Source organism: Marmota marmota, unplaced genomic scaffold (assembly GCF_001458135.2).
Source record: "Marmota marmota marmota unplaced genomic scaffold, marMar, whole genome shotgun sequence".
Taxonomy (NCBI): Eukaryota; Metazoa; Chordata; class Mammalia; order Rodentia; family Sciuridae; genus Marmota; species Marmota marmota.
Genome location: NW_026000101.1, coordinates 19,567,999 through 19,594,614, shown reverse-complemented (window position 1 = coordinate 19,594,614; position 26,616 = coordinate 19,567,999). Strand labels below are relative to the sequence as shown.

General features: G+C 37.2%; 1 protein-coding gene and 1 long non-coding RNA gene across 2 annotated transcripts in view; one reads left to right on the top strand and one right to left on the bottom strand.

Annotated features, from left to right (window-relative positions):
* Positions 1 to 26,616, top strand: part of Aco1 (aconitase 1) — a 50,462-nt gene that overhangs the window by 14,655 nt on the left and 9,191 nt on the right. Inside the window, exons 2-18 of the mRNA XM_015492468.2 lie at positions 886 to 1,004; positions 2,064 to 2,232; positions 3,253 to 3,390; positions 8,614 to 8,683; positions 8,811 to 8,994; positions 9,887 to 10,026; positions 11,554 to 11,725; positions 14,207 to 14,307; positions 14,486 to 14,602; positions 16,003 to 16,162; positions 17,415 to 17,550; positions 18,284 to 18,368; positions 19,075 to 19,231; positions 20,696 to 20,820; positions 22,349 to 22,453; positions 23,374 to 23,516; positions 25,188 to 25,335. Of these exons, the coding sequence (XP_015347954.1) occupies positions 908 to 1,004; positions 2,064 to 2,232; positions 3,253 to 3,390; positions 8,614 to 8,683; positions 8,811 to 8,994; positions 9,887 to 10,026; positions 11,554 to 11,725; positions 14,207 to 14,307; positions 14,486 to 14,602; positions 16,003 to 16,162; positions 17,415 to 17,550; positions 18,284 to 18,368; positions 19,075 to 19,231; positions 20,696 to 20,820; positions 22,349 to 22,453; positions 23,374 to 23,516; positions 25,188 to 25,335 (2,247 nt within the window). The 5' untranslated portion in view covers positions 886 to 907. The remainder of the gene's footprint in view (positions 1 to 885; positions 1,005 to 2,063; positions 2,233 to 3,252; positions 3,391 to 8,613; positions 8,684 to 8,810; positions 8,995 to 9,886; positions 10,027 to 11,553; positions 11,726 to 14,206; positions 14,308 to 14,485; positions 14,603 to 16,002; positions 16,163 to 17,414; positions 17,551 to 18,283; positions 18,369 to 19,074; positions 19,232 to 20,695; positions 20,821 to 22,348; positions 22,454 to 23,373; positions 23,517 to 25,187; positions 25,336 to 26,616) is intronic.
* Positions 20,060 to 25,188, bottom strand: LOC125610710. The gene is made up of 2 exons (XR_007340711.1): positions 24,095 to 25,188; positions 20,060 to 21,560 (listed from the first exon to the last, which is right to left on the bottom strand). It is a non-coding gene; the product is annotated as an uncharacterized LOC125610710 (long non-coding RNA).

The window sequence follows — 26,616 nt, the reverse complement described above, 5'->3', positions numbered from 1 at the left end:
CTTATAATTTGTAAAGAGATATCTGAGAAGTTCTGGGGTAGAGGGTCCTCTGTAAACATATCTGGGGAGTTTAGACCTTTATGCTATCACAGAATACTTTAAAGATGGTCTGATGTTCACGAGGCCTTGAGTTCAATCCCCAGTGCTTAAAACAAAAGGATTCCCCTATGTCAACATACTAATGCCACCATATGCCAAAGCAAATCAGAAAGATTTCTAACTATGGTGTTCAGGTTTAATAAAAATGCTGCAAAGACTGGTTGTGTGCCTGTAATCCCAGCAAATGTGGGAGGCTGAGGCATTCAAGGCCAGCCAGCCTCAGGAACTTGGCATGACCCTTTCTCAGAATAAAAAATAAAAAGGGCTATGGATGTAGCTCAGTAGTAAAGCACCCCGGGTTTAAGTCCCAGTACCAAAAATAAATTAAGTAAAAAAATGTTGCAAAAATAGTTATACTAGAAAATATATAAGTACCAAAAATGACTTCTGTCAAGTCTCCATTTATGTTCAGATTTTATGTAATTGCATGTTTAATTATATAAAATTACGAGTCCATCTCAGAGGTCTGTTCACATTCTCATGGTCTTCTGTGAGACACATCCTTCATTTCCCTTTTGCCCAACTCTTAACAGTGGAAGAATATTGGGAAGTTGTAGAAATAGGACTAAAGAAGTTTGTGGTTTTGTGCTGTCTAGAGAGGTAAATGCTTTCACAGTAGCTATACAAAAGCCCATTACATTTGCTAAGAGTGTCGTTCTTGTCTTCATTTAATTCCCCTCATCCCTGAATTTTGAAAAAATAACAAGTACAGAATCTGTAAGTGACTGTGTGCTATAATCGTTAAAAGAAGGCCCAACTTCGAAAGTAACAAGTTCTTTTTCTTAGGGACACGTGACTATCAGTAATCATGAAGAACCCATTTTCACACCTTGCTGAGCCTTTGGATCCTGCACAACCAGGAAAGAAATTCTTCAATTTGAATAAATTGGAGGATTCAAGATATGGTAGGTACATGGCTCTATAATGTATTTTCTCAGATAGCAATTGGGATTCATTTGCATAATAATTAAGCTATATTATTAATTCACTTTGAGGAGCATTGGAAGAGGGAATAACAGAATGGCTGAATGTTCTTGGATTAAGCACACACACACACACACACACCTTTCTTACATTGGTTATTTTTAGTTACATGTAACTTTATCACTTCATAATATATAGTGTTTGTAGATAAATAGCCTATGATTTTATGTGAGTAATAACCACATGGGGTCATGTTTATAAAATGTAAAAAGTCCTGAGTGAGCTGAGGCCCAGAGTGAGTCAATGATGTGTGCTCAGATAACAAGTGTGGGCAGCAGAAGAGGACAAGAACACAAGTTATTTTTATTCCAAATCCTGGAGTAAAAAGCTTTATTCCAAAGCTTTTTTCTCTCTTTCACTGTCTTTTTCAGATAGTATTGGTAAATAATTTTCATATATCAAGATTTAACTTCTGTTTTGTAAATAAACAAAATATGTTTTCTTATGAATTAACATTGTTTTGTCCTAGAAACTCCAGTTACCAGTGACAGTGCTATGTAGTGTTTAGAGTTTTATTTCATATCAAAGATTCTATGGACTCAATTATAGTGATTGTAAAAGGATTATTTTTTCTCACTTTTGGAGCATTACTTTTCATAAGAAATATTTTTCTGTGCAAGTATATGAACATATGTAATACTTGCCAGCATAATACAGTTAAAATCTAGACTGATAGTGAGATGTGATAACTCTGTGTTATTGAATCCAAGGCAAGGCAACCTTTAATAGGAGGGAAAAAATAAACTGTAATATTTGGGTTTTGACTAATCTGAGCATTTTCTACTACTGAATGTCTCTTAAATCCACTCATTATCTTGAACTGTCAGCTAATTTACCCTTTTAACCTGTTGGAAGAATGATCTGATGCCTCATCTCAAGTTTGCATAATGATAGGTTTTAAAGAGGGTTCTTATGGTATCTCATTTTTTTTTTTTTTTTTAGTTTTTGTTGTTTTCTAATGTTTCCTCCTTTATTCGCAGTACGCTTACCATTTTCAATCAGAGTTCTCCTGGAGGCAGCTGTTCGGAACTGTGATGAGTTTTTGGTGAAGAAAAATGACATTGAAAATATTCTAAATTGGAATATCATGCAGCATAAGAGCATAGAAGTACCATTTAAGCCTGCTCGTGTCATCCTACAGGACTTTACGTGAGCCTAATGTCACTTCTTTCTTTACTGCTCCTTTGTCAGCCTTTCAAGAAAATTTTTATTATTTTTATTTTTAATCCAACCAAAAAATCTCTGTAGTGATTGTTTAATTTATCACCTAATATCCAGACACTTTCAAAAGAAAAAGGGGGTTCTTGTTCCTGGTAGCAAGAATAAACTGGTATTGTCTCAGGTGATCCCAGATGTGTTGTCTACCCACTTTTCCAGTGGCAGTTGTCATCATCCTTGGTCTTGAAGATCTAGTCCTGAGTATCCCAGGGAAAGGTAAAAGAAAACGTGTGGAGCAGAGCTGTCCTGGAAACTTTTGCCCAGAGAGCCAGGTTCCTGACAGCTATACTTGAACATTCTGGTTCTGTCTGTGAGGGACAATATGTACTTCACAGGCCTGACTATTAGTCCACATCCTGCTGTTCCTAGGAATCCTTGCTTCCTATCACATTCCCTTTTCTGAGACAGTCTTTCCATTTTTAAATGATACCATTTTTTTCCAAATAGCCTAATTTCATTTTTCTGGAGGAAAGTCACCAAATTTTATACTTTTAAGATAATGGAAGGATTCACTTAACATAAATTTGATTCACAGCCTACTTTTCTAAATTACATCCATTCTTTTAAATTTGGCTGAAGTTGAAGGTATGATCTGTCTGTCTTCTCCAGGTCTTTGTATACCCACCATGAGAGTGGGAAATGGTCACAGCAGTAAAAGCTCCTGAGTGTATGTGCCAGCTTTCCCAGTTTCTTTGTTTAGACCTAATTGTCATTAAATTTAATACAGTGGTAAAATTGGATGAAGACCCTTCAGTCATAGCTATGTGACTATGTTAGCTATGTGACTTCTATTGGAGGAAATATGCTTAGAAACTTTCACTTTTCTAAGTCACCTGTTGTTATCAACTCTGACAAGGTAGTCCCTCATCAGTATCTTCAATGGTGGCAAAAATTGCAAAATCTGATTATACCTGTTTAAAGCTATTTTCTGCTTAATTCTCTCTTTCTTAGGGGTGTGCCAGCTGTGGTTGACTTTGCTGCAATGCGTGATGCTGTGAAAAAGTTGGGAGGAGATCCAGAGAAAATAAACCCTGTCTGTCCTGCTGATCTTGTAATTGACCATTCTATCCAGGTTGACTTCAACAGAAGGTGAGGAAGGATTAAGATGAACACCTGGGGCTGGGTGTGGTGGCACACACCTGTAATCCCAGCGGCTCAGGAGGCTGAGACAGGAGGATGGAAAGTTCAAAGCCAGCCTCAGCAAAAGCAAGGATTTTTTTCATCCATTGGAGTTTTATTCCTTTTTGAGCCCAAGTAAATTTCATACCTGGTTGTCTGTGCCTCTCCATGTGGGTTTTCATAGTGTCTATCCTTTTCCCCCTGCTTGTTTTTCTTCTGTTTTTTGGGATATCCTCTCGTGTTCTGCCCAAACCCTACATGTCTTTCCTGGCCAGCTTAAATCCTCTTCTTGTTAATCTCATAGACTCAGTTATTTCTTCAGTGGGTCAGGATTAATAGTGCTACATGTTCTTAGCTTAAGTAGTATTTATTTACCTTTAAATTTTATTAAGAGGCCAGGCCTAAGTTGCTAGTTCACAAAAGTATACTTGCATATTAAATTTTCTTCTTTGAAAAAAGTGTTCTTTTTATTTAATTTTTCCCTTTTTATTGTTGATTATTATATATAACATTGGAATTTGTTGTTACACATACACACAATATAATAGTATAATTTGGTCAATTTCATTCCCTAGTAAAGGGTTTTTTTACTAGGACCTTTTAATACCATTATCTTTTGATGCCAATGGTGAGAAGACAGATAAAAGAGAATCCCAATGTCTTGGGGAATTTAGTTTCTCCCTTTCTAAAGGAATTATAACCACTTTAACTTAGCCATCAAGATTTTCATTTAATCCAAGGATAACTTCAAGGTCACCTGGCTTAGTATGTTAAGTACCTATTACACTCTCAGCTCTCATATTTGGAGAGCAAACACTTACCAAGGCAACAATCAAGTAGTAATGGTCAATTTTCCTGATTCAGTTTATTTTAATGAATTTGTATCCCTCAATCTCATTTTCCCAAAGACTTTTCTTTAAATGGCAGGTGTTCTTTGGCTTAAAATAACATCAGGACATTAAACATCATGCATTCCTAGTTTCCTTTAGTATACACACCAAAAAATCATTAAAAAATAAATGACACAAACAGCTGGATACAGTGGCTCATGCCTATAATCCCAGCAGCTCAGGAGGCTGAGGCAGGAGGATTGAAAGTTCAAAACCAGCCTCAGCAACTTAGTAAGACCCTGTCTCAAAATTTAAATAAATAAATAAATAAATAAATGGATGGGGATGTGGCTCAGTGGTCAAGTGCTCCTGAGTTCAATGCCCAGTACCAAAAAAAAAAAGTACCATAGCAAAATCCAAGTGAAGCATTTAGTGATTTGATAGAATCCAAAAGGGCACTTGATGACATTGATCTGAAGGAAAGAACAATCGCCTTTGCCCTTGGAGTCAAGATAGTATAGACAGGAGTGAGATGAGAGGAAATTCTGCCATTTGTCCTTTGCTCTAAAAGGCAGAGTTTCTACCATCAAACCATGAAATCTCAATATAAAGATATAAAATCAGCTATTGCTATGTAACAAAGTAGCTCCAGAATCTCAGTGGCAGTCAATGACAAGAATTTATTTCTAACACATTCACAAATTTGTTGGGAAGTAAGCTGATCGGGTTGAGGTCAACTGGGCAACCCTACTTTCCCACTGCAGTGGCTGGTTTTCCTGCTTATCCTGCACCACCACTTGCAGGGTAGCTGGGACAGCTCTGCTTCTTTGTTTCTTTTGGGACCCAGGCTAAAGGGGAAAACAGTTCCTGGTGATCTCAGAGGCTCAGAAGGGCAATAAGAAAAGTGCAGTACCTCTTAAGGACTAGCACAGATCACATCTGTTCCTGATGCCACTGATCAGAGCAAGTTACATGGGCAAGCCAAGAATTGCGGTATGGAAATATGGTAGGAATAACTGCAGTATTACAGAACTAGGACTTGGATTTCAGGTACTGTTAAGAGGCTGGTATCTTAATTATGACTACATAAAGTTGTTCAATAGAGAAAGAAAGAATTTCCACATATAATGCTGACGAAATCAGGCATTTAGTGAAAGCAGTTAATAAGAATGAAAATGTTAATGTTTAAAAAAATAAGAAGGAAATGTAATTATACAAGTGCCAAATGTCTTTATGAGAAAGGCCTTTCCAAATTTAGAATCAATAAATAAAACAAGGAAAAAGAACTATAGATATAATGACTTAAAAGTTAAGAGAAAGTAACTTGAAAATATTCACAACAAATATAAAAAAGGGTTAATATCCTTAATTTATTAAGAGTGTGTACAACTCATTTAGAAAAATAGTAAGACTCAGCAGATAAACAGGCAAAGGAAAGTGTATATTCATACTAAAAGGTATTCCAAGTGGTAAACAGTATTGCAGCCTAAGTCTTATGGGTAATAAAGTATAATATTTGAGATAGCATTTTCTTTTATCAATGTAGGTAAGATTAGAAAATAAACATTAATTATAAAAAGTGTCATGAAGGAGGCACTTTTATAATCTAATAGCACTGTAAATTAGAAATGATGAAAACAGTATATAGTAAGACCTTACAGATTTCCATATCCTTTGTCCTAGAATTTCTTCTTCCAAGCATATCTTTAATAGGTAGCTAAAATTGAAAAAAAAGCTTACTGGCCAATAAAGTTCATTAAAGTATTATTTATAAATGAAAGCCTAGAAACAATCTAAACATTCAACAAAGTGAATGATTTATTAACTTATGGTACATGCCCAAAGTGAATTATTAGGTAACCTCTCAGTCATATTTATAAGGTGCTTAATCATTTGGAACATGTTCCTGTTGTAGTTCAGTGTGCCAGATACTAAATTTCATATATAGAGTGATCTCGGCTATACTAAAAGATTGGAAAGAGGTACCAGATAGCAGTTATCTCTAGGATTGTAACTGATTTTTATATTAAGAAGCTTTTACTTTGATAATCTTAAAAAGTTATTTAAGAATATAAAATAAATCAGGCATGGTGGCACAGGCCTATAATTTCAGTGACTTGGGAGGCTAAGGCAGGAAGATCCCACAAGTTTAAGGCCAGCCTCAGCAACTTTGTGAGTCCCTAAGCAACTTAGGCCCCATCTAAAAATAAAAAATAAACAAGACTGGAGATGTGGCTCAGAGTTATAAAATGACCATTCCCCAGTTAATATTGCAAATATCCAAACAAGATAAATTCAGGGTAAAGAAAAATGTGCTTTGTCCCAAATTGACAGTTCTTGGGACAAAGAGATTGAAGTTGACAAATGTTAACTTTCTCTTTCAACCCTGAAACCATCCTTAGGCAACATCTCTCTTTCTCTGTCTTTTCTTTCCTTTTAAATTACATGAGCTCAATTCAATATCTTGGTTTCAAAAGGAAGAGTTAAAAATATAGGCATAAAATGTTATTCTATTTGAAAGTAAGGTTGTTTCCTAAAGTCCCGCTTCAAAAGTTATAAAAGTAGACTCACAAATAATAGCCATCTTTCTTAGAGATTCATTGATGTTCCTAGGTTTACTTTCATTTCACTCGTCTGGAAGGTGAAAGTACCAGTAGAAACAGAATTGTAATTGATTTCATGTCTGAAGTCTGCTGACTCAAAATTTAAAGTATTCATGGTTATTAATGCACTGGGTCATTACCAAGTACCCTCTGATTTTTTTTTCCTTTTAAATTGAAACTCTGGTTTCAATTTTTTTTATAGACTTTTTCATTTATACTGTAGTATTGAAAACCTTATTGTGAAAGCAGGGGTGAGCTTTGATTCAAATATTCAAATCTAGTGAAAATATGTAACTAGAACATTTTTGTTAGAAACATTTTCATTGGTGGTGTTTTATTGTTTCTTGAGTTTTGGTTTTGCAATTCCACTTCCTGGTCTCTTTTCTCGTTTTGTCATTTTTTAAAGGAATTAAATGTGATATATCTCAACTCTTTTGGAACTGTATGCTTTGAGCTTATTTTCATCTCTGTTCCAGAAACGAGCTAGAAAAACTGGATAAGGGGTGGTAGGGTGAAACATTTTTTAGTTAAATATTTCTGAAAATAATTTTTGGTCTAGTTTGAATAATACTATTTGGCCTCACATCATCTGGGAATTGAGGATCTAACTAACACATTATTATACTGTTTTATACAGTTACCTTGGAAATACCCTTTTTAAAAATTCCAGCAAAAATTTCACAATTTCTGACCAGATTTTATGAGTATGAAAACTATCTTGTCTATAAAATATTACTTGGGAACTGCTAAAGCACCATTCAGTGTAATTCTCAGGAACTATGAACTATGTCCAAATGTGAATTCAAATTATATGACTAAGAAGAAATTTTCCCTTTAGTCTATGAGGTCATTCACATTCAGAGACCTTATTAAAAGATTACTACATTGGGCTAATTTAGGAAAGTTCTGAGTGCTTTTAAAAAAACTGAACTCTATTTATTCTAGTAACTAGAATTAGGCTAATTGAGCCAACTTTAGCATAATAGTTGTTTTGTTTTCATGAGGTTTAGTACCTGGAAATACCATATCATAGAACAGCGTTAAGTGTTTCTGGCCTCTGCTCATCCTGTGAATATGTTGCATCTATCAGATAGATGCACCCAACATTTCCTCAGGTAGATGTTTCCCTTTCAGCCCTGTTTATGCTATGAGAAGCTCTCATATCTTCCTGGTGCTGCAGGGAAGAGGAAAAAGTGACAAGAATCCAGAAGTGCACAAAGTACAGGAGAAAAGATGGGCACGGGGGCAGGACCATATTTTCTCACCTATACTAGTAGAAATATGGTTGGAGGTGCTTTCTTGGGGTTTAGGGGGTGGGGGTTGTGGGGTTTTTAAATTAAATCAACTTAATGGACATACTATGAGCACTGTATTTATTCAGAAAACAGGTTAGTTTAAGAAGAAAGAGGATAAGTGAACACACACCTTTAATATAGTAGTCACCAGAGAGAAGGGGCAAATCAAAGTGAGGAGTCATTGTTGTCCAAAGGAGTGTCACTTGATCTGGATCCTGAAACATGTAATATCGTTTAATTATGTTAACTTATAAAGTCTGATTTCGGTCTTTGATTACTGTGTTTCTTCAATTTGTGATAATCAAATTATGAGCACTGTCTCTGTGCTAAAACTGGAGTTGTGAAATGACTCAAAACAATGCAGTTTGATTATAAAATTGCTATTTTGTTTATTCATCACTAATAAATTTCATCCATAATACATTAAGCATTGAAGTTTATACATTTAGTTTTTCTTTCTCACAGGGCTGACAGTTTACAGAAGAATCAGGACCTAGAATTTGAAAGAAATAAAGAACGATTTGAATTTTTAAAGGTATGGGCAGAGTTTGGTTTTGTTATTTTTGTTATTTTTCTGTTTGTGGGGTACATGAGAGAGGTGTTCAGACTGGGCAGAGTGGAATTATGTTGGTATTCATGATGTTCTTTCTGTTCAATCCCAGTGGGGTTCTCAGGCTTTTCGCAACATGCGGATTATTCCCCCTGGTTCAGGAATCATCCACCAGGTGAATCTGGAGTACTTGGCAAGAGTGGTGTTTGATCAGGATGGATATTATTACCCAGATAGCCTCGTGGGCACAGATTCACACACTACCATGATTGATGGTTTGGGTGTTCTTGGTTGGGGTAAGTGTACTTCCACGTTCCTTTTCCATATATGCTGTTCTGGAGCATGTACCTTAATTCACTTTACTGCAATTAAATCTCAGTAGCATGTATTTGCATAATCACATGTATAGGAGAATTGTTTTTGTCTGTTCACTGTTGTATTTCCCCTGCCCAGGAAAGTGCCTTGCATCTAATAGAAACTCAGATTTTGTTTGGAAAAATAAACTGCAATAATAGGTTAGGGACACTTTGAATAAATAAAAATCAACTGAGATGTTTGTTAAAAATGGAGATTCCTGGGGCTGAGGTTGTGGTTCATTGGTAGAGTGCTCATCTAGCACATGTGAGGTACTGGGTTCGATCCTCAGCACCACATAAAAATAAATAAATGAAATAAAATATACATACATGGAGTATAACTTATTTTTTTAAAAAATGGAGACTCCTGCCAGGCACAGTGACACAAACTTGTAATCACAGCATCTTTGGGAGGCTGAAGTATGAGGATCCAAGCTTGAGACTAGCGTGAACAACATAGTAATACCTTGTCTCAAAATAAAAAATAGAAAAAGGGCTGGAGATGTAGCTCAGTGGTAGAGGGCTTGCCTGGCATTGAAGCCCTGGGTTCAATCTCTTAGTAACTCCCTCACACACACACAAAAAAAACAGAGACTCCTAAACCCTACCCACCCCACTGGGTGTAGCTTTGGGGGATGTTGATGACAATTACTGGTAGGGATATACTTTAAGAAACACTTGTAAAAGATTGTATAGTGGAAAATAGAATAACTGCTTCTTATAGAACTACAGCTCTACCAGTTAAACATTATAATTGTGTTTATTGAATTGATAGCTGAGGGATACAATGAGAAATAATGAAGCATTATTCTGGCCATCCTGTTTATTGCAGGTGTGGGTGGTATCGAAGCAGAAGCTGTCATGCTTGGTCAACCGATCAGCATGGTGCTTCCCCAGGTGATTGGCTACAGGTTGATGGGAAAGCCCCAAGCTCTGGTAACATCCACTGACATTGTGCTCACCATTACCAAGGTAACTCTGTGACAAACAGGGAAGAGATAGATAGTGGGGTCTCTGGAAATGCTAGAAAACAATACGTTGATAGTCTTAAAAGGAGATGAGATAATGGGAATATTTTGTGGTTTAGATGATTATGTGCATTTTACTCTTCTTTAGCTACCCAGATCTTTTCTTAATTTAAAAAATTGTGACATAGTTTAAATATGCAGCAATTAAAATGATATTTATATGCCCACTTCTTAGATTTAACAGATGATAATATTTTGCCATATTTGCATCATGACTGTTTTTAAAGAAGTAAATATATAGTGTTTATGGCTAAACCCTGCTTCCCATTCCTAGAAATAATCACTATCCTGTAGTTGTAAGAATCATTTCCATGCATATCTTAATACTTTGGCTACATTTTTCCACATGGTTTCTCTTTATTTGTAAATAGTAAATTAGTTCCCTGTGATGTTTTGAGTTTTTAAATTTACTTATTTGTATTATAAATTACATCATTATAAGAGATGGTTTTCCAGGTTGGGAAATATTAGGGTGTTTTTTCTTAAAATTTTGTAAGAAACCATCTGTTTCTGGTGTGTCTGATTTGCTTCTTTTATATAGGCACCACACTGTAAAAGGCCAAAAAGAAATTTTAAAAGTTTCTCTTTGATTTAATTTTGTGGAATTTGGAATTGGGTTTGTTTGAACACCATAGCTTATCACTTATCACAAATATCTATACACTGTTTTTCAAACATGGACTAATATACAACTTTCCCACACAATTTTTCAGAATCCACATAATCAAAAGAGCTTTTTTGTGTAATTGTCTGTGTTCTGTGAAACTGGCTTTTTGCAAAGTGCCAGCAGTCCCAGAGCCTTGGCAGGCTGATATCTTGTGTGGAAAGATGGGGTTAGAAAATATTTTTGTTATTGATGTTACATTTGACTTGTTGCTTGAATTTTATGCATTACACTTTTGAAAATACGTCATTTACTTATTCAACTAGTATGACTGCATAACAATTTAGATTTATTTAGATTGGAAGAATTCAATTTTTTAACACTTGGCACTTCTAGTGATCCAAAGAGTGCTTCTCATTTTGAAAAAAAGTTCCTAAATGTTATTGTAATTTTGGCCCTAACTATTTTGATATAATCTTAGATTTACAGGAAAAAATAATATAGAGAGTCCCTGTTACCTTTATCCCAGCTTCTCCTATTTTTAACAGTTTACATAGCCATGATATATTTTTCAAAGCCAAGAAGTTAACATTGGTATGGCACTTTTAGCCACAGACTTCTCCAGGTTTTTCACTATTGTCCGTTTGCTATTCTAGCATCCAGTTCAGGATGTCATGTTGCATTCAGATGGCATTGCGATTTAAGTTTTGTTTTTTAAAATAATCTAAAATGTGTTGGGCTAATTTATTACTTATGTTTACAAGTAATAAGGGAATGTAAAGAATTATAAGAATTACAAGATGACAGTTCTTCATTTTAAATCTAGGCTGTCAAGTCTCAAATGTTTCTGTTGTTTCTGCTGGTTAGCACCTCCGCCAGGTTGGGGTTGTGGGCAAATTTGTGGAGTTCTTTGGGCCAGGAGTAGCCCAATTGTCCATTGCTGATCGAGCTACAATTGCAAACATGTGTCCAGAATATGGAGCAACAGCTGCCTTTTTCCCAGTTGATGAAATTAGTATCAAGTACCTGGTGCAGACAGGTAAGTGAAGGACTGTGAAAGCAGAGAGTTCCTTGTTAAAGTTTCATGGAACACTGAGAATCTGAGCCCTGCCTTCTTTCTCTGTCCCTCACAATGCTCTTAGCGTAGAGTTACATGGCTTTTTTTTACTCTGTGAAGTCAAGATGGGTTGTTGGGATTTAAGGAGGTATAAGTCAGAGGTAGTACTGCCCATAGGAAGAGCTGTGGTGCTACAGAAACCTGGATACTTGTACTGGGTTTTCTGCAACTAGTTTCTGACATGAATGAGTTAGGTTAGTATTATAGCTGTAGTAGACCAGGCACTTGGCGTGCATTTGCTGTCTTCCTCTTCACATGTCCACAGGGGAGATGGATTAGTTAGTTAAATAGTAGGAGAGAAAACTGATGATCAGAGAAATGTTATTACCTAAGGCTAATAAGTAACAGTTGGAATCCTAGCCTGCAGCTGTTTGGCTCCAAATAGGGCCCTCACTCTGCAATGCCCATCTCATGTTGTCCAATAACTGAAATGAGAGACTTCATAAGAAGGTATTTTATATCAATGGATCTTTAACTTGGTATAAATTTGCTTAGACATTTGACTTTTTCTTTGAGAAATCCTTTTTAAAAATAAATTCTCAGCAGGCACAATGGCTTACACCTGTAATCCCAGAGGCTTGGGACACTGAAATAGAAGATCACAAGTTCAGTCAAGCCTCAGCAATTTAGCAAGGCCCTAAGCAACTTAGCCAGACCCTGTCTCAAAATTTAAAAATTCAAAACATGGCTGGGGATGTAGCTCAGGGGTAAAGAACCCCTGAATTCAATCTTCAGTACAAAAAAAAAAATGTTCAATGTTCATTCTGTTACTCATTTTCTACAGTCAGTATCAAGCCTAGATCCCAGACAGGAAGCAGTAGACAAGATAAATAAAGTCCCTGCCCTCATACAGCTTATGTTCCTATGAGGGAGGAAGACGGAATACCAGTGAACAGACACAAAAGTGTGACAATGAAGAAGAAAGCCAGGAAGTGGTCAGAGTGTTTAAGAGTACTTTTTCTATAGAAAAGTCAGCAAGGGGCTGATGGAACTTTAAATTGGACAGATGTCTGAGTGAAGGGAGGGGGCAAGCCATGGGAAGGGATTTGTGAGAATCCTAATAAATCCAAGTCTTCTCCCTATGAGGAAATTCTTCTGGAAGCAGTAAAAATTATGATGAATAACATATATTTTTTTAAAAGTGTTTTATCAAATATAACTGAATTGGAATTAATACGTTCCCACAAGTCCTTTGTTGCCTTCAAAGGATTTGAAGTGAAAAAGATAGTAATAAAGGAACAGAATAAATAATAGAGAGCATTAACCTGAAAAAAGAAAAGGAGAGGGACAATGACTGGGAAAGGGAGAAGAGCTGCAGAATCTATTCAGAGGTTGGGCTCATTTCTGCAGTACTGGTGGTGACCCAGTGCCAAATTTGTATACTGTTAAATTGAAGTAAGCATACTTCTTCAAAAGAATGAGATCCTTTCTCTTTATAAACGCTAAGAGAAATCTCTCTTGTTCATGTTCATGAAGAAGATGGCATGGGGTGTAATGAACAGTGGGTTTGCCACAGGCCATGATAAATTGTTAATAAAGCTCATATAGCCATCTTTTATGAGGTCTGTGCTGAAAGCTGATGATCTTTACAATTCAGTTAATACAAACAGACAAATTCTGATCTATGGGTCAGAATTTCAGTCTCATTTAACTATCAGAGAGATGGGTCAATAGTGTGTCTATTGGGCATACTTCATGAGTATATTATCTCCTATACCAGGATCTTGAAAAGAGCAGAAGGTTCAGGGTTGTATTCCTGATGACAGCACTGTAAGTTAAGACTTTGGACTTTGAAAGCAAACTCAGATTCAAATTCTGGTTCTGCCATTTATTGGCTGTGTTCTACAGGATGGTTACCTAATCTTGAGCTACTGTTTCTTCATCTTTAAATAAAAGTATTTGTCTCATAAGGTCAGGATAAAGGATTAGAGTATGGAATAATGTAGTTATCCCATTTAACACACAGTGTCAAGCACACAGAAAGTGCTGAATATCAGGAGGCTTGGTGTTGGGATGGGTTGGATAATGATTTTAACAAGAGTAATATAGTGTGCCAAGAGTCTTCTTGGCCAATTGAAAATAAATAAATATATATATATATATATATATATATATATATGCACTTTGACCATTAGCTCAGACTTACAATTCTCTTAATTAAGGGCCAAAAAGAGGAGGAGTATCTATGGGTAGAACCAATACCTTTCCAGAAAATAGTCACTTTGGTAGGAATGGGAACAGTTAATAGTCCCTAATAAAACGCAGCATCAGCCAGAGGGTCACAGTCTAAAGCCTGGAAGCTGAAAGATAATAAAGGTATGAGTACATAAAACATTTAATTATGTGACTGCTTCTGGGAATATTATTATTAACATGTTTCTTGGTACTCCTGATGCCATTTAGGTCGGGATGAAAACAAAGTCAAGCACATTAAAAAGTATCTTCAGGCTGTAGGAATGTTTCGAGATTTTAGTGACTGCTCTCAAGACCCAGACTTCACCCAGGTATGAGAGCACCTTCCACCAAACATGTTTCCTCTTTCCTTTATTTGGAATGTGGCAGATTTGCTTCTTTATTTGCTTATTTTTATTGTTGTAAGATTTTAAATTTTCTGTCATGGCTATGTTTCTTTTCTGTGGGTATAGTGTGAATTCTATAATTCCTTTTTGCTTGGATGAACAGGTTGTGGAATTAGATTTGAAAACAGTTGTACCTTGCTGTAGTGGACCCAAGAGGCCTCAGGACAAAGTCGCTGTGTCTGACATGAAAAATGACTTTGAGACCTGCCTTGGAGCAAAGGTAGGGGCCTCCCAATTCTGCCTTGTGCCCTGGCTTTCACTCCACTGGATAATGAATCTCCTTCAGCCCAGTGCTGAGGATGTTTCTTCTGTATCCTAAAATCCTTAATGAGTCCCCCATTAGCTGTGGGCCACACAGCTTCCAAAGAGCATGTGCCTATTTGTAAACACAGCACGACTCTCATTTTTAAGTATATTTATTCTTTACTGGATTCACCACATTCTTCACTACTCAGCCATGCTTTAGGACTATCTACTTTTGTTCATGCCACTCCCTGCCTACCTGTCTTCATTTCATCACATCCTATTTTGTCAGCTTCATAAGGCTTGGTTCAGGTACCAGCTTCTCTACAGTGTGGCCTCAGCATCTCATGGCTGGGTTGGTCTGAATTCTTTTGATGAGACTCCATATTCTTCAACTCACACTGTTGGTGTTTTGTTTGCATGTGTGATTTCCCTTACCAGACTGCCAGTTGTTTTGGTATCCCACAGAATACCAGCAACATCTTGGACATGGATTTTCAATGAACACTTCCAAATGAATAAGATGTGTGATAGATTTTTATCCATGGGACATTAGCTTTATATAAGATTTTCAGTTGTTTTATCTATTATTGATCATAGTGAATTGAACCTGGTCAAAATGACAACTTTCTCTAAATTTCCTTAAGGTTCGAATTAGTAGCTTTAGTCAGTCCATGTCCATTAAACTATACAGTAATGTCTTGGAGTTCTATGTAGATCAACTTTGAACTAAACTTGTAATTTTATCTATCTATCTATCTATCTGCAGTATGGGTATTGAACCCAGGGGTTCTCTACCACTGAGCTACCTCCCCAGCCCTTTTTATTGTTTCATTTGACAGGGGGTCTTTCCAAATTGCTCAGACTGGCCTCAAACTTGTGATCCTCCTGCCTCAGCCTCTCAAGTTGTTGAGATTGCAGGTGGGCCCCACTGCACCTGTCTAGCATTCTCATTTTTTAAGAGAGAAGAGAATAATCATTATTGATTTCAATGCAGAGTAAGATTCAGGAATTATGGCTGCCTTTTGTAAATATTTTAAAAGAATGTAGAGAAACTTTATGTGGTATTTCATAGATTACTGGCAGAGATTTTTTGCTGTTAATAACTGGCCTTTAAAATTGTGGTTACCAAATTTGTAATGTTTTGAACAACCCACAATAAAAAATTAAAAAAAAAAATTAAAAAAAATAATAAATAAATAAATATATACAGAGTGTGAATAAAAATTTTAAATTGCCAAAAAAAAAAAAATTGTGGTTACCAATTCCTTCTTCCAAAGTGAAAACTTTTTGACAATATATATATTTTCCTCCTATATTAAAAACCATATCTCTTACATTTTTTTCTTCCTAAATTGTGTTTTTTTCTTTCTATAGCAAGGATTTAAAGGATTCCAAGTTGCTGCAGACCATCACAATGACCAGAAGACATTTATCTACAATAATAGTGAATTCACCCTTGCTCATGGTTCTGTGGTAATTGCTGCCATTACTAGCTGCACAAATACCAGTAATCCATCTGTGATGTTAGGAGCAGGTAAGTGCATTAGAGTCCATCCCCACTACCATGTGGACATGCTTGCGGAAATCTCCCAAGATATGACCCAGGGTCATAACAGTTGCACACATAGTTCCTTGAACTTTGTCTTTGTAGATAAAGATATTTGTTGGCCCAGAAATATCTATACAACAATAGCATCCAAAGCAAAGTATTTAACAAAGATACATAATAGTCTCTCTCTTTAGAGAAAATAAGTAGAGGAAACCAAAGGAATCTGAATTTTTTCGAAGCTAGAATCTTTTCAGACTTTAGAAGACAAAAAAAAAAAAAAAAAAAACCTATTGTCTTGTCACAGACTTTGTCCTCTGTAAAACTCCTGACCAGTGAAATTTAGTATTGTTTAGGTGCATTGGCAAGTGCATCGGAACTAGGGCACAAGGCACTGGTTGATAAAACTCAGTGCACCTGTCATGTTACACAGTTCTGGTTAAATAGTTAATGTTTACATGCAGTGTTTCACTAATATAATATCTCTTTAGTTTCCAAATGTTTAATCATCCCCACGAATTTCCTTTGTGTCCACAGACCAATGTCAATGTAGTTTGTTTATGGGTATAAGGAAAACCTTTGTCAGAGAGTTCATCTTTTGGGTTTAAGCTTTCCTTGTCTGGAACAAACCAGTTTTTCTTAAGACACATCACCAACTTATCTGTAGCTCTTTGTCCCTTTACACCTTCACCCCCATTCCTCGCTTCTTTTCTACTTTTGTGATACTTAACTAAGTGAGAGCACCCAGTGTTCCAGTAACAGTTCCTGTATTTGCTCAAAGTCCAAAGGCCCAGGAGCTCTTGAGAAATATCTGTAGTCTAAATTTTTACTTCTAGACTCACTATATTTATCACCAACCAGTATACAATTCATAGAAAGAGGCCTTCCAATTATAATTTTCACACAGATCAAACTCAATTTAAAAAACTGCACTTCCTCCAAAAATTAAAAACTCACTTTGTAACATATTTTTAAGTTTTGCATTTATTCTTTAAAAGAGAAAAGTAAACACGTCTCTTTCTTTATTTTCGTGACTAGTATTGACTTTATTACAAATGTGTAAACAACTTTGAGCCAGTGAACTTTGATTTCTGATAGTCAGCAGAAATGGCACAGAATGCCAGCACCAAGGAAGCCTTGACAGTGGCAGGGAATATGACTGAAAATTCAGGCTCTTTCCTGAAGTGCCCATAACTTGGGCAGGTAGTCACCACACCCTGTTTGTGCTTACATTGTATAGGATTATTAGCAAAGAAGGCTGTGGATGCTGGCCTGAATGTGAAGCCATACATCAAAACCAGCTTGTCTCCTGGCAGTGGAGTGGTCACTTACTATCTGCGAGAAAGTGGAGTCATGCCTTACCTGTCTCAGCTTGGGTGAGGGAGTATTTTGTTTTACACCGTTGCTTTTGTTGTAGCTTTTCCTCATATATTTTGCTGTGTCACCATGTGATAGCTATGAGCTTATCTGATGCTGTTCAACAGTATAGTCTTTTATCAGTTGGTAGGTAGATTTAAACCCAGACATTTCAACTGAATATGGCCCACCTGTGCTGGTTGTTCATCATACAAGGATGATCCTAAAGACAAAGCAGGGGCTGAAACTGAGACCACCTAATGTGGGGCTGCATCCTCCTGGAGGAAGGGTGCATCTTTTTCTTACTTGTATTGAGGTATGCCATGGGCTAGCAGAGGCTCTGCAACTGAGAGTATGCCTTTGGGCATGAAAATAAGTATTTACTATGGCTAAAAACATTGTAATTTCTTGAGACAAATCAGTTGCCAAATATAGTTTCTCCAGTGTCCATATTATTCCTGGTTTAGATGACATTTTTTTCTGTACACTTCATAAAATTAAAAAATCCTTGAGATTATACAATAGCAGTAGTAAATGGAAATATTAAATACCATATCTGATTTGAATTTTTTAAAATGGTGAATCATTTATCTCCTTGTTATAAGTTAGAAGGAAAGCTTTAGAAAACAACACTGTCCTGAACTTAACCTAAGGCGCTCCTATTCCTTTGTGATCCATGGTCTCCCAGAAGTACTGCCTGCAAAGGGTTCAGGGAAAGTTATTGTTTTTCTTGTGCTTCCCTTTGACTCATAGGTTTGATGTGGTGGGCTATGGCTGTATGACCTGCATTGGCAACAGTGGACCCTTACCTGAACCTGTGGTAGAAGCCATCACTCAGGTAATTACAGAGGAACCTGTAGGTTATTCAGAGCTTTATTTTTTTTCCCCATATGACAAAAATGCTGGTAATTTCAAGATACACTGTAAAAACAGGGGATGTGGTTAAGAATATGGTCTTTAAAATATCTGGCTCTGTTACCCTGGTTAAGTTAGTTAACCTGTTTGTTCCTCCGTTTCCACAACTGTAAATTAGAGATGATGATAGTTTCTATTTTATAGAGTTGTGAGAATTAAAATGACAGTCAACATAAAACATTTAGCCCAGTGCCTGGCACTTAAGTAAGTGCTCAGTACATGCTAGTTCTGGCTACAATTTTGTTGAAAATTGGTTCCAAGTCAAACTGGTCTCCACCTAAATAATCTAAATTGCATTGGCTTTTGTCCCCAGTACTGTTGAGTTTACATAGGTCACCATAGCTCCCTTTAGCTATCAGCTTATGTTCCCCACCTGTTCTTCATCTCAGGCAGCAGTATCTGGGAGATTGTGCTTTGACCTGCTTGGAGTTTTCTCATGAGAAGAGATCATTGAGCACAACTCTGCTCCCAAAGACCCTTCTCTCTGTAGCCCGAGAGTACCAGGTGAAAATGAAAGGGCCACACCCTTCAGTTCATTATGTGAACTGTTGTGAGTGATCTATGATAAGAAGTCTAGGCAGTCTCTTCCTCTTTATGACTTGATTTTTTTCCATCTTGTCCTTATACAGGGAGACCTAGTAGCTGTTGGAGTACTATCTGGGAACAGGAACTTTGAGGGTCGAGTCCACCCTAACACCCGGGCCAACTATTTAGCGTCTCCTCCCTTAGTAATAGCATACGCAATCGCTGGGACCATCAGGATTGACTTTGAGAAAGAACCACTGGGTAAGATTTTGTTTGTGTGTCTATAATTTTTTTTCCAGTGAATTAAAAAACAGTATTGGAAGAAAATTGCTACTTTTCTTGATTAAAAATGAAGCACAGAACCTTTAGAGATAAGACAAAGAGGAGAATATTTTCAACATTCTCCATACACAGGGAAGACACATACTGAACTAAACATGAATGTGGGCAAGAGTGGCAAAGGGAAATAAATGCCAAAAGTAGTAGAGATTTGCTTTCCTGGCTTCTACAGTTCCTCCCTTTCTCACTCTTGCTTTATTCTAATGATAGGCATTGTTTTAACATGTTCTTTGTTAAACGTGTTAAGATATTTCAACTTCTCAAAATTTGGAACTGATGCTTTGACTCCTTTCCTGTGGGCCTCTCGCTTGCTGTACCCTCTCAGTCCATTCCAAGAAGTTTAGATGATACACAAACATTGTCCCTTAGATTTACTTTTAGGAAATCATAACTTCAGAAGTACAGTTGATCCTCATTGTTTGTGGATTCCATATTTGCAATTTTGCCTACCCACTAAAATGTATTTTAACCTTCAGTCAGTACTTCTGATGTTTTAATGCCACTCACATAGATGCACAGGAGTGAAAACTTCTCAAGTCACTCAACACATCTTCCATGCTAAAGTCCATGAAGGCTGCACTCTATCTTCTTGTATCAGCTCCCACACTCTGAACAAGTATACTTTTCACAGTCTACTTAGAGCCATTTTTTCCTCATTTTTATGCTTTTTTGTGGTGGTTCCACTTTAAATTGGTCCTAGAGCATAGTGTGAAGTACTGTGATATTTTGAGCACAAGAAGACCATGGTGGTATACTTTATGTTGAGGTAGGCTTTATTGAGGCATGAGTTACAGTGCTTTTCAATTATAAGTCCAAGGCTACATATATACCCACCACTAAGTATCCATGAGCATTGGTTTCAAGACCCCAGGGGATACCAAAATCAGGAGGCACTCAAGTACCTCATATGAATGGATGTAGTATTTGCATATAACCTACACAAATCATATCTAGATTGCTTATTATGCCTAATGCAATGTTAATGCTATATAAAATAGATTTATAACTATTGTACTGTTTAGAGAATAATGATAAAAATATCTATACATGTACAATATGATGAAATTTTTTTCCTGAGCATTTTCAATCCATTGTTGGTTCAGCAGATGCAGAACCCACAGATACAGAGGCCCAACTGTATAGTAAATAAGATATCTTTAAACAGGAGGACACCTAAAACAAGTTTATGTATAGATGAAAGTGTAGTCAGAAGCACCTAGGGCCTTAACCTGTATCTCTCCTAGGAGCAATGGTTCACTGATTGACTCTTCACACATACTTTTCAGAACAAACATAACCATTGAGAGAAAAGAGATCTGACTGTATTAACAATGCAAAGAGGATATTAGAGGAGGCTTTTCTCATTGGTAAACATATTTTCCTCAGGGACAAATGCAAAGGGACAACGAGTATTTCTGAAAGATATCTGGCCCACTCGAGATGAGATCCAGGCGGTGGAGCGACAGTATGTCATCCCTGGGATGTTTAAGGAGGTCTATCAGAAAATAGAGGTGAGGCCCTTTGCAGCCCCCCAATGATATATGAGAAAGCCTCTCCTCTAACATACTCCCATTAACTTCAGACCTTGAAGTTAATGGGAGTATGTATTGAAATTAACCCTTATTTCTTCAGATAACTAAGGAGGTGATTCTCAGGCAGTTTTCTCCCATGATTTCATGTTTCTATGAATCTCACACTCCCCAGTTGTTCTCAGATATGGACAAGTGTGTGAGAGCCTCAAGAAGAAAGGCCTCAGGTTCAGCACCACCCTTTTCTCAGACACCCTGGGAGGTGTGTCATCTGTGGTGAGGACCCTGATGGTCACTGTGTTGTGTCACTGAGGTGGAATCAGTGGGTTGAATGTACCTCTTAATGCATTATTTGGGTGTTTAAAAAAAGAGAGAAAACCTCAGTAGGAATTAGCCACAAACTGCTGAAATAAGAAAAGTAAAGTGCATTTTATAAATCTGAATCATTTTTGGAGATTCTTGGTTGTTATTCCTTTCCTTGGAGGCTTGTGAAGGCTCAAAAACCCTGTTATCATTGGATGTTGTTCCTTTTGTTGCTTTTTGTGTTAAGCTGCCCAAAACTTCTGACTGGTTTGAAATGAGAGCAGGACTGTCTGGGGACAGAGTGAAATGGTCAGTTGTATTGAGGCATCCCGTACCCTTCCACAAGCTGCTCACTGGATTTTAGGAGGCTTGGCAGCCATCTGGTTAAACGCATTTCTCCAAAGGCCAAGTTAATGGATCTGTGAAGAGAATTCAGTTCATTTTTAAAACATTGCAACGGTTATTTGCTATCCATATGACCTGGCAGTCTACTTCCTAAAAATATCCAGAGTAGTTTCCCCTTTGGTACAATCTGGATTGTTATTTTAAATATTATCTTTAATTATATGTATTCATTATCTATTGCTATATAACAAATTACCCCAAAACTGAGAAAATCAAAACAAAAAAATATTTATTACCTCTGTTCCTCTGAGTTAGGAATACAGATGCAGCCTCACTGGGTGCCAGTACTTTCAGGACTCGAAGCAAAATATCATTGGGGCTGTGGTCTCTGGAGGAGTATCCACTTAGGCTCACTCATGTAATATGAGACTAAGATCCTCAATTCTCCACTGGCTGTCATCTAGGGACCTCCTAAAGCATCTTTTGCATGTGTCTCTTCACAGTTCACAATATGGGAGCTGGCTTCCATCAGAGCCAGTAAATAAGAGAAGCAGAAGGCAAAGTGTCTTTATAACCTAATCTTGGAAATAAGTCATAGGATCAGCCAATGCTGGACAGGAGCGGGGTTACCTAAGGGTATAAATCCTGGGATAGGACCATTCTTGCCATTTTATAGCCCTCTTATATCAGAGCTTATTTATTTTTAAGTTAGCGTGACATTGTCTTAGTATAAAGGAACTCTTGCATGTGACTATTTAGAATAAAATTGGTTGCTATTGAACCTCTTAGCTTGAATGTTTTGTGTTTGCATATTTAAAATTTCCCTGGAATAGATTATGATTAGATTTTTTTTTTTTTAAAGACTGTGAATGAAAGCTGGAATGCTTTAGGAGCTCCATCAGATAAGCTGTACTTCTGGAATCCCAAATCTACATATATTAAATCACCACCATTCTTTGAAAATCTGGTATGACTTTTTATTTTTTAACAAAACAAGTTCTTTAAGAAGTTTCTATCCTTATAAAATCTACTTTATTATCCTTATAAAATCCTTATAAAATCCACTTTATTATTCCATACCTTTGCTTTGACTATCCATTTCATTAAAACCTTTGTACATTCATGCTGTACACAGTGGCACATGCCTGTAATCCAAGTGGCTTGGGAGGCTGAGACAGGAGGATTGTAAGTTCAAAGCCTCAGCAATTAACAAAGCCTTAAGCAATTTAGTAAGACCCTGCCTCAAAATAAAAAATGAAAAGGGCCAGGAATATGGCTCAGTTGTTGAGTGCCCCTGGGTTCAATCCTTGGCACCAAAAAAAGAAAAAAAAAACACCTTTGTATATTCAAGCAGATAAAGCTGGGGAATGTTTTAGGAGTCAGCTACTTAGCTGTAGTGATAGTTTCTCTGTGTGGCTCTGCAGAGGCATCATGATGATAGCTGCCACTAGGATAAGGGCCTGCAAAGTCTGAGGGACTGTTTCGAAAGAACATCCCCAGGACCTACCACGTTTAAAATCTTACCCCCACCCCACCCCGCTCCTCGATGGTCACTGTGGAAGGGGAAGGGAGAAATCGGGATTCTAGTTATCCTTGGTAATTGAGTTCTATGGAGAAGAATGAATGTCATTTGCAGCTGCATTCATGTCTCTTTTGGCCAGACATGCCAATACTTGGCCTTCTCTTGAGGTTGAGATATGAATGTTTTTAGTAAGTTCACATTACTTTTTCTAAGCACCCTTGCTTAAACCCAGAAAACTAAGCTATTCTATCCATTTATATAGCAGTGTCATCTGGTCCAGTTTCATGGACTCCTACTATTGAGTCTCACCTAGTGACTTTTTGAGAAAACCTGGGTAAATACAGACTTGTTCTATTCTTTACTAGACTTTGGATCTTCAGCCCCCGAAATCTATAGTGGATGCCTACGTTCTATTAAATTTGGGAGATTCGATAACAACTGACCACATCTCTCCAGCTGGAAATATTGCAAGAAATAGCCCTGCTGCTCGTTACTTAACTAATAGAGGGTAAGTATGAGTGAGGTGGAAAAGACTAAAGGCCAAAGTAGAATAAATGAAATGAAGAGGGCCAGTGTTTCTCGTTACATGGTCTCTGTGGAACCAGAGTCTGGTTTTTCACTGAACTCTGGAATTCAAAAATCAGTCACTTTTTCTGTTTGTTCATAGCACAGGAATCCCAGCAATGGGAGGGGAAAACAGTCTTCTTTTTGAGCAAGTGTGTAAGTTAGGCTCATCTGTTATCTAGTGGTGGATGTAGCTTATGCTTCAGGCCCACAGTGATATAACCCAAAATGCCTTTGCCATGTCTTTATAGCAGTGGTTCTTTGTAAACACAGAACTGCTTCAGGAATTTGCAGTTCATTCATCCATTCATCAGTTCTTTAGACATATACTGATATTCACAGGGAGTATATCAGTATTGCCTATTATCTAATATACTGATATTAACTGAAGTCAGTGGTTCCCAAATCTGACTATGAGAGTTATAAGGGGAAATAAGAATTACTGGTTCTTGTCCCTTCCTCCAGAATCAACTCTTTCAGGGATGGGGCCCAGAGCAAATTTGAGTAATAGAATCCACTCACTTTTTCTCTAGTGGTGATTCTTGACCTCGTTTGACATAAGGAATCCTTGGTGAGCTGAAAGGAAGCAAGCATTTTGAATAGGATTTCAGGGATTCATAGGCATGTTTGCCTGCTCTTGACACCCAGTCATAAAATGAATCTGTAACCATAAATCAAGTTAATACTCACACCCATCCCTTGGTTGGTGTTTTTTGTTTTTGTTTTTGTGTTTTGTTTTGGTACTGGGGATTGAACCCAGGGACACTTAACCACCGAGCCACATCCTTAGCCCTTCTCATTTTTTACTTTGAGACAAGGTCTTGCTACATTTTTTAGGGCCTTGCTACATTGCTAAGGCTGGCTTTGAACTTGTGACCCTCTTGCCTCAGTCTCCAGAACCACTGGGATTACAGGTTTGCTTCACCATGCCCAGCCACCCCCTTGTATTTTAAAGAACAAGCTGGTGAACTGTTCACTATATTAATTGTAAGATAATGTTCTTGACAACACAGTTTTTTTTTGTTGGTTCCCACAAATAGGATATTTCTCTGGTTCTGGGACCAGAAATAGATGTTCTGCCTCTTTGGCACTGCTTTGATTTTTTATATTATGAAAGTTGTAAATTATGTTGCCAATGTGTGGCTTCTTTTTGCATTGAGTTCCTCATAACGTGAGTATGCATTTGAATTTACTTCTGGTTGGTTTATGGAATGTATTTTGTTGTCTCCCATCTTTGACTCCATCAGACTGATCTACACTGATTATTCTCTTATTTCTATTTTCTTAATTTTAAGTTAGCTGTTTTATGTTATGTGAAACTTTATAAGCTACCCAACTGAGTAATAAATACTCTTTTTAGAATTCCTCCTGATTTTTCTATCCAAATATAAAATGTACCGAGTTGACCCAAGGTGAATATTGATTCCTGCCCTTCTCCACCTGACTTGTCACTCTGCCCCTAGTTGAAGCTATAACAACAGCTCTTCTGCCTTGGAGAACACCTTAGTAGACTTAGAGAAATGGCAGGTTTATGGTGTTTTTCTTTTCTGGTGTAAGCCAAGTTTAATCTTGGCTAACTTCACTAAACTAGCTCCTATTCTGCTTGCATTATTAGCCTAACTCCTCGAGACTTTAATTCCTATGGCTCCCGCCGAGGGAATGATGCCATCATGGCACGGGGAACCTTTGCCAACATTCGCTTGTTAAACAAATTTTTGAACAAGCAGGCACCACAGACTATACATCTTCCTTCTGGAGAAACTGTGAGTATCCTCTCTTCTGCTTCCTTCAGAAACCTGTGTTTTTTGGGCTCTTGGAGGCTGGTTATTTACAGTGATTTTCCTTTAGGTTTCATTTTTGTTTTCCAACTCTATTCTACCTCTGGCTTCCTACAGTTCCTCTTTCCATGTGCCCATATGTGTGGAGTTCATCACTGATAGAAATTTTTACCTAAGAGATTCTGCACTGTGGTTTAACCAAGTCTTACTTCCAGGGAGTTGAAAGTTTGAGTGAAATTTCATCCAATTATATATTGGGAAAATTTCAGGTTAGAGAATATTTTTCTCAAGAAGGGTTACGGTATGACTTATTAGCATTTAATGCACTATATCTACTAGAACAAGGAGAATACAGAGGCCCTTATAGGCCTGAGTTCTCAGGGGAGCCATTTGAAGTTGGTATATTCCAGCTAGGCTTGTGTTACAATGTGGGTCCTGTGAGCAGCTGGGAAACCTGTACCTTGAACCATGTGAAGCTGGGCTTAAGTCCTGCACCACCTCATATGAGATGTGGATCCTTTGGTGGGTGGTTTCCTTCTCTGAGTTTCTCTTTTCTTACCTGTGAAGTAGAAATCATACCTATTTCATACGACTTTGAGGCTTAAAATGAAATGGAATGATGTGTAAAACCTGGCATAGTATCTGCCACAGGATGTAGGTCCTCAGTGTCACTCCCCTTCCTAGGGAATGCTGAGAAACTGCTTGTAAACTGTTCAGCCTGCTTGAGAAATAACCTTGCCAACTTATTTAAAAATAATAGCAGCCAAGATTTCTACAGAACTTGCTATATTACAGGTATTCTTATAAGCCTTTCCATATATGGACTTATTTAGCTCTCACAACCCCTTAAGGCAGATGTAATAATTATCTGTACTTAAGTTGAAAACCTGAGCATAGAGAGGTCAAATAAGTCTCTAAGGTTGCAGTGGAAAAAAAAATTAGAGATTAAAACTCAAGGATTGGCTCTAAAGTCAGTGCCCTTGACTTCCCCACATGCTTCTATACTCACAACTGACTATATTTTGTCAGGCAAGTGCTTTGTTTTGAGGTAATTGGGTCCTCACCAGGACAAGCCCAGCAGATGCTTGTTTAATGAGTGGCAGGGATCATAAACTATCACATGGAAAAGGTAGATACAAATGATGGAATACCCAAGAGACTAAGGGGAAAGATGGGAGCAGGGACAATAAAATATGTCAGAGTAACTCTATCATGATGTAGGACTGACTTCTAGTCAGATGCTTAGTGCCTCATTTCAAATAAGGA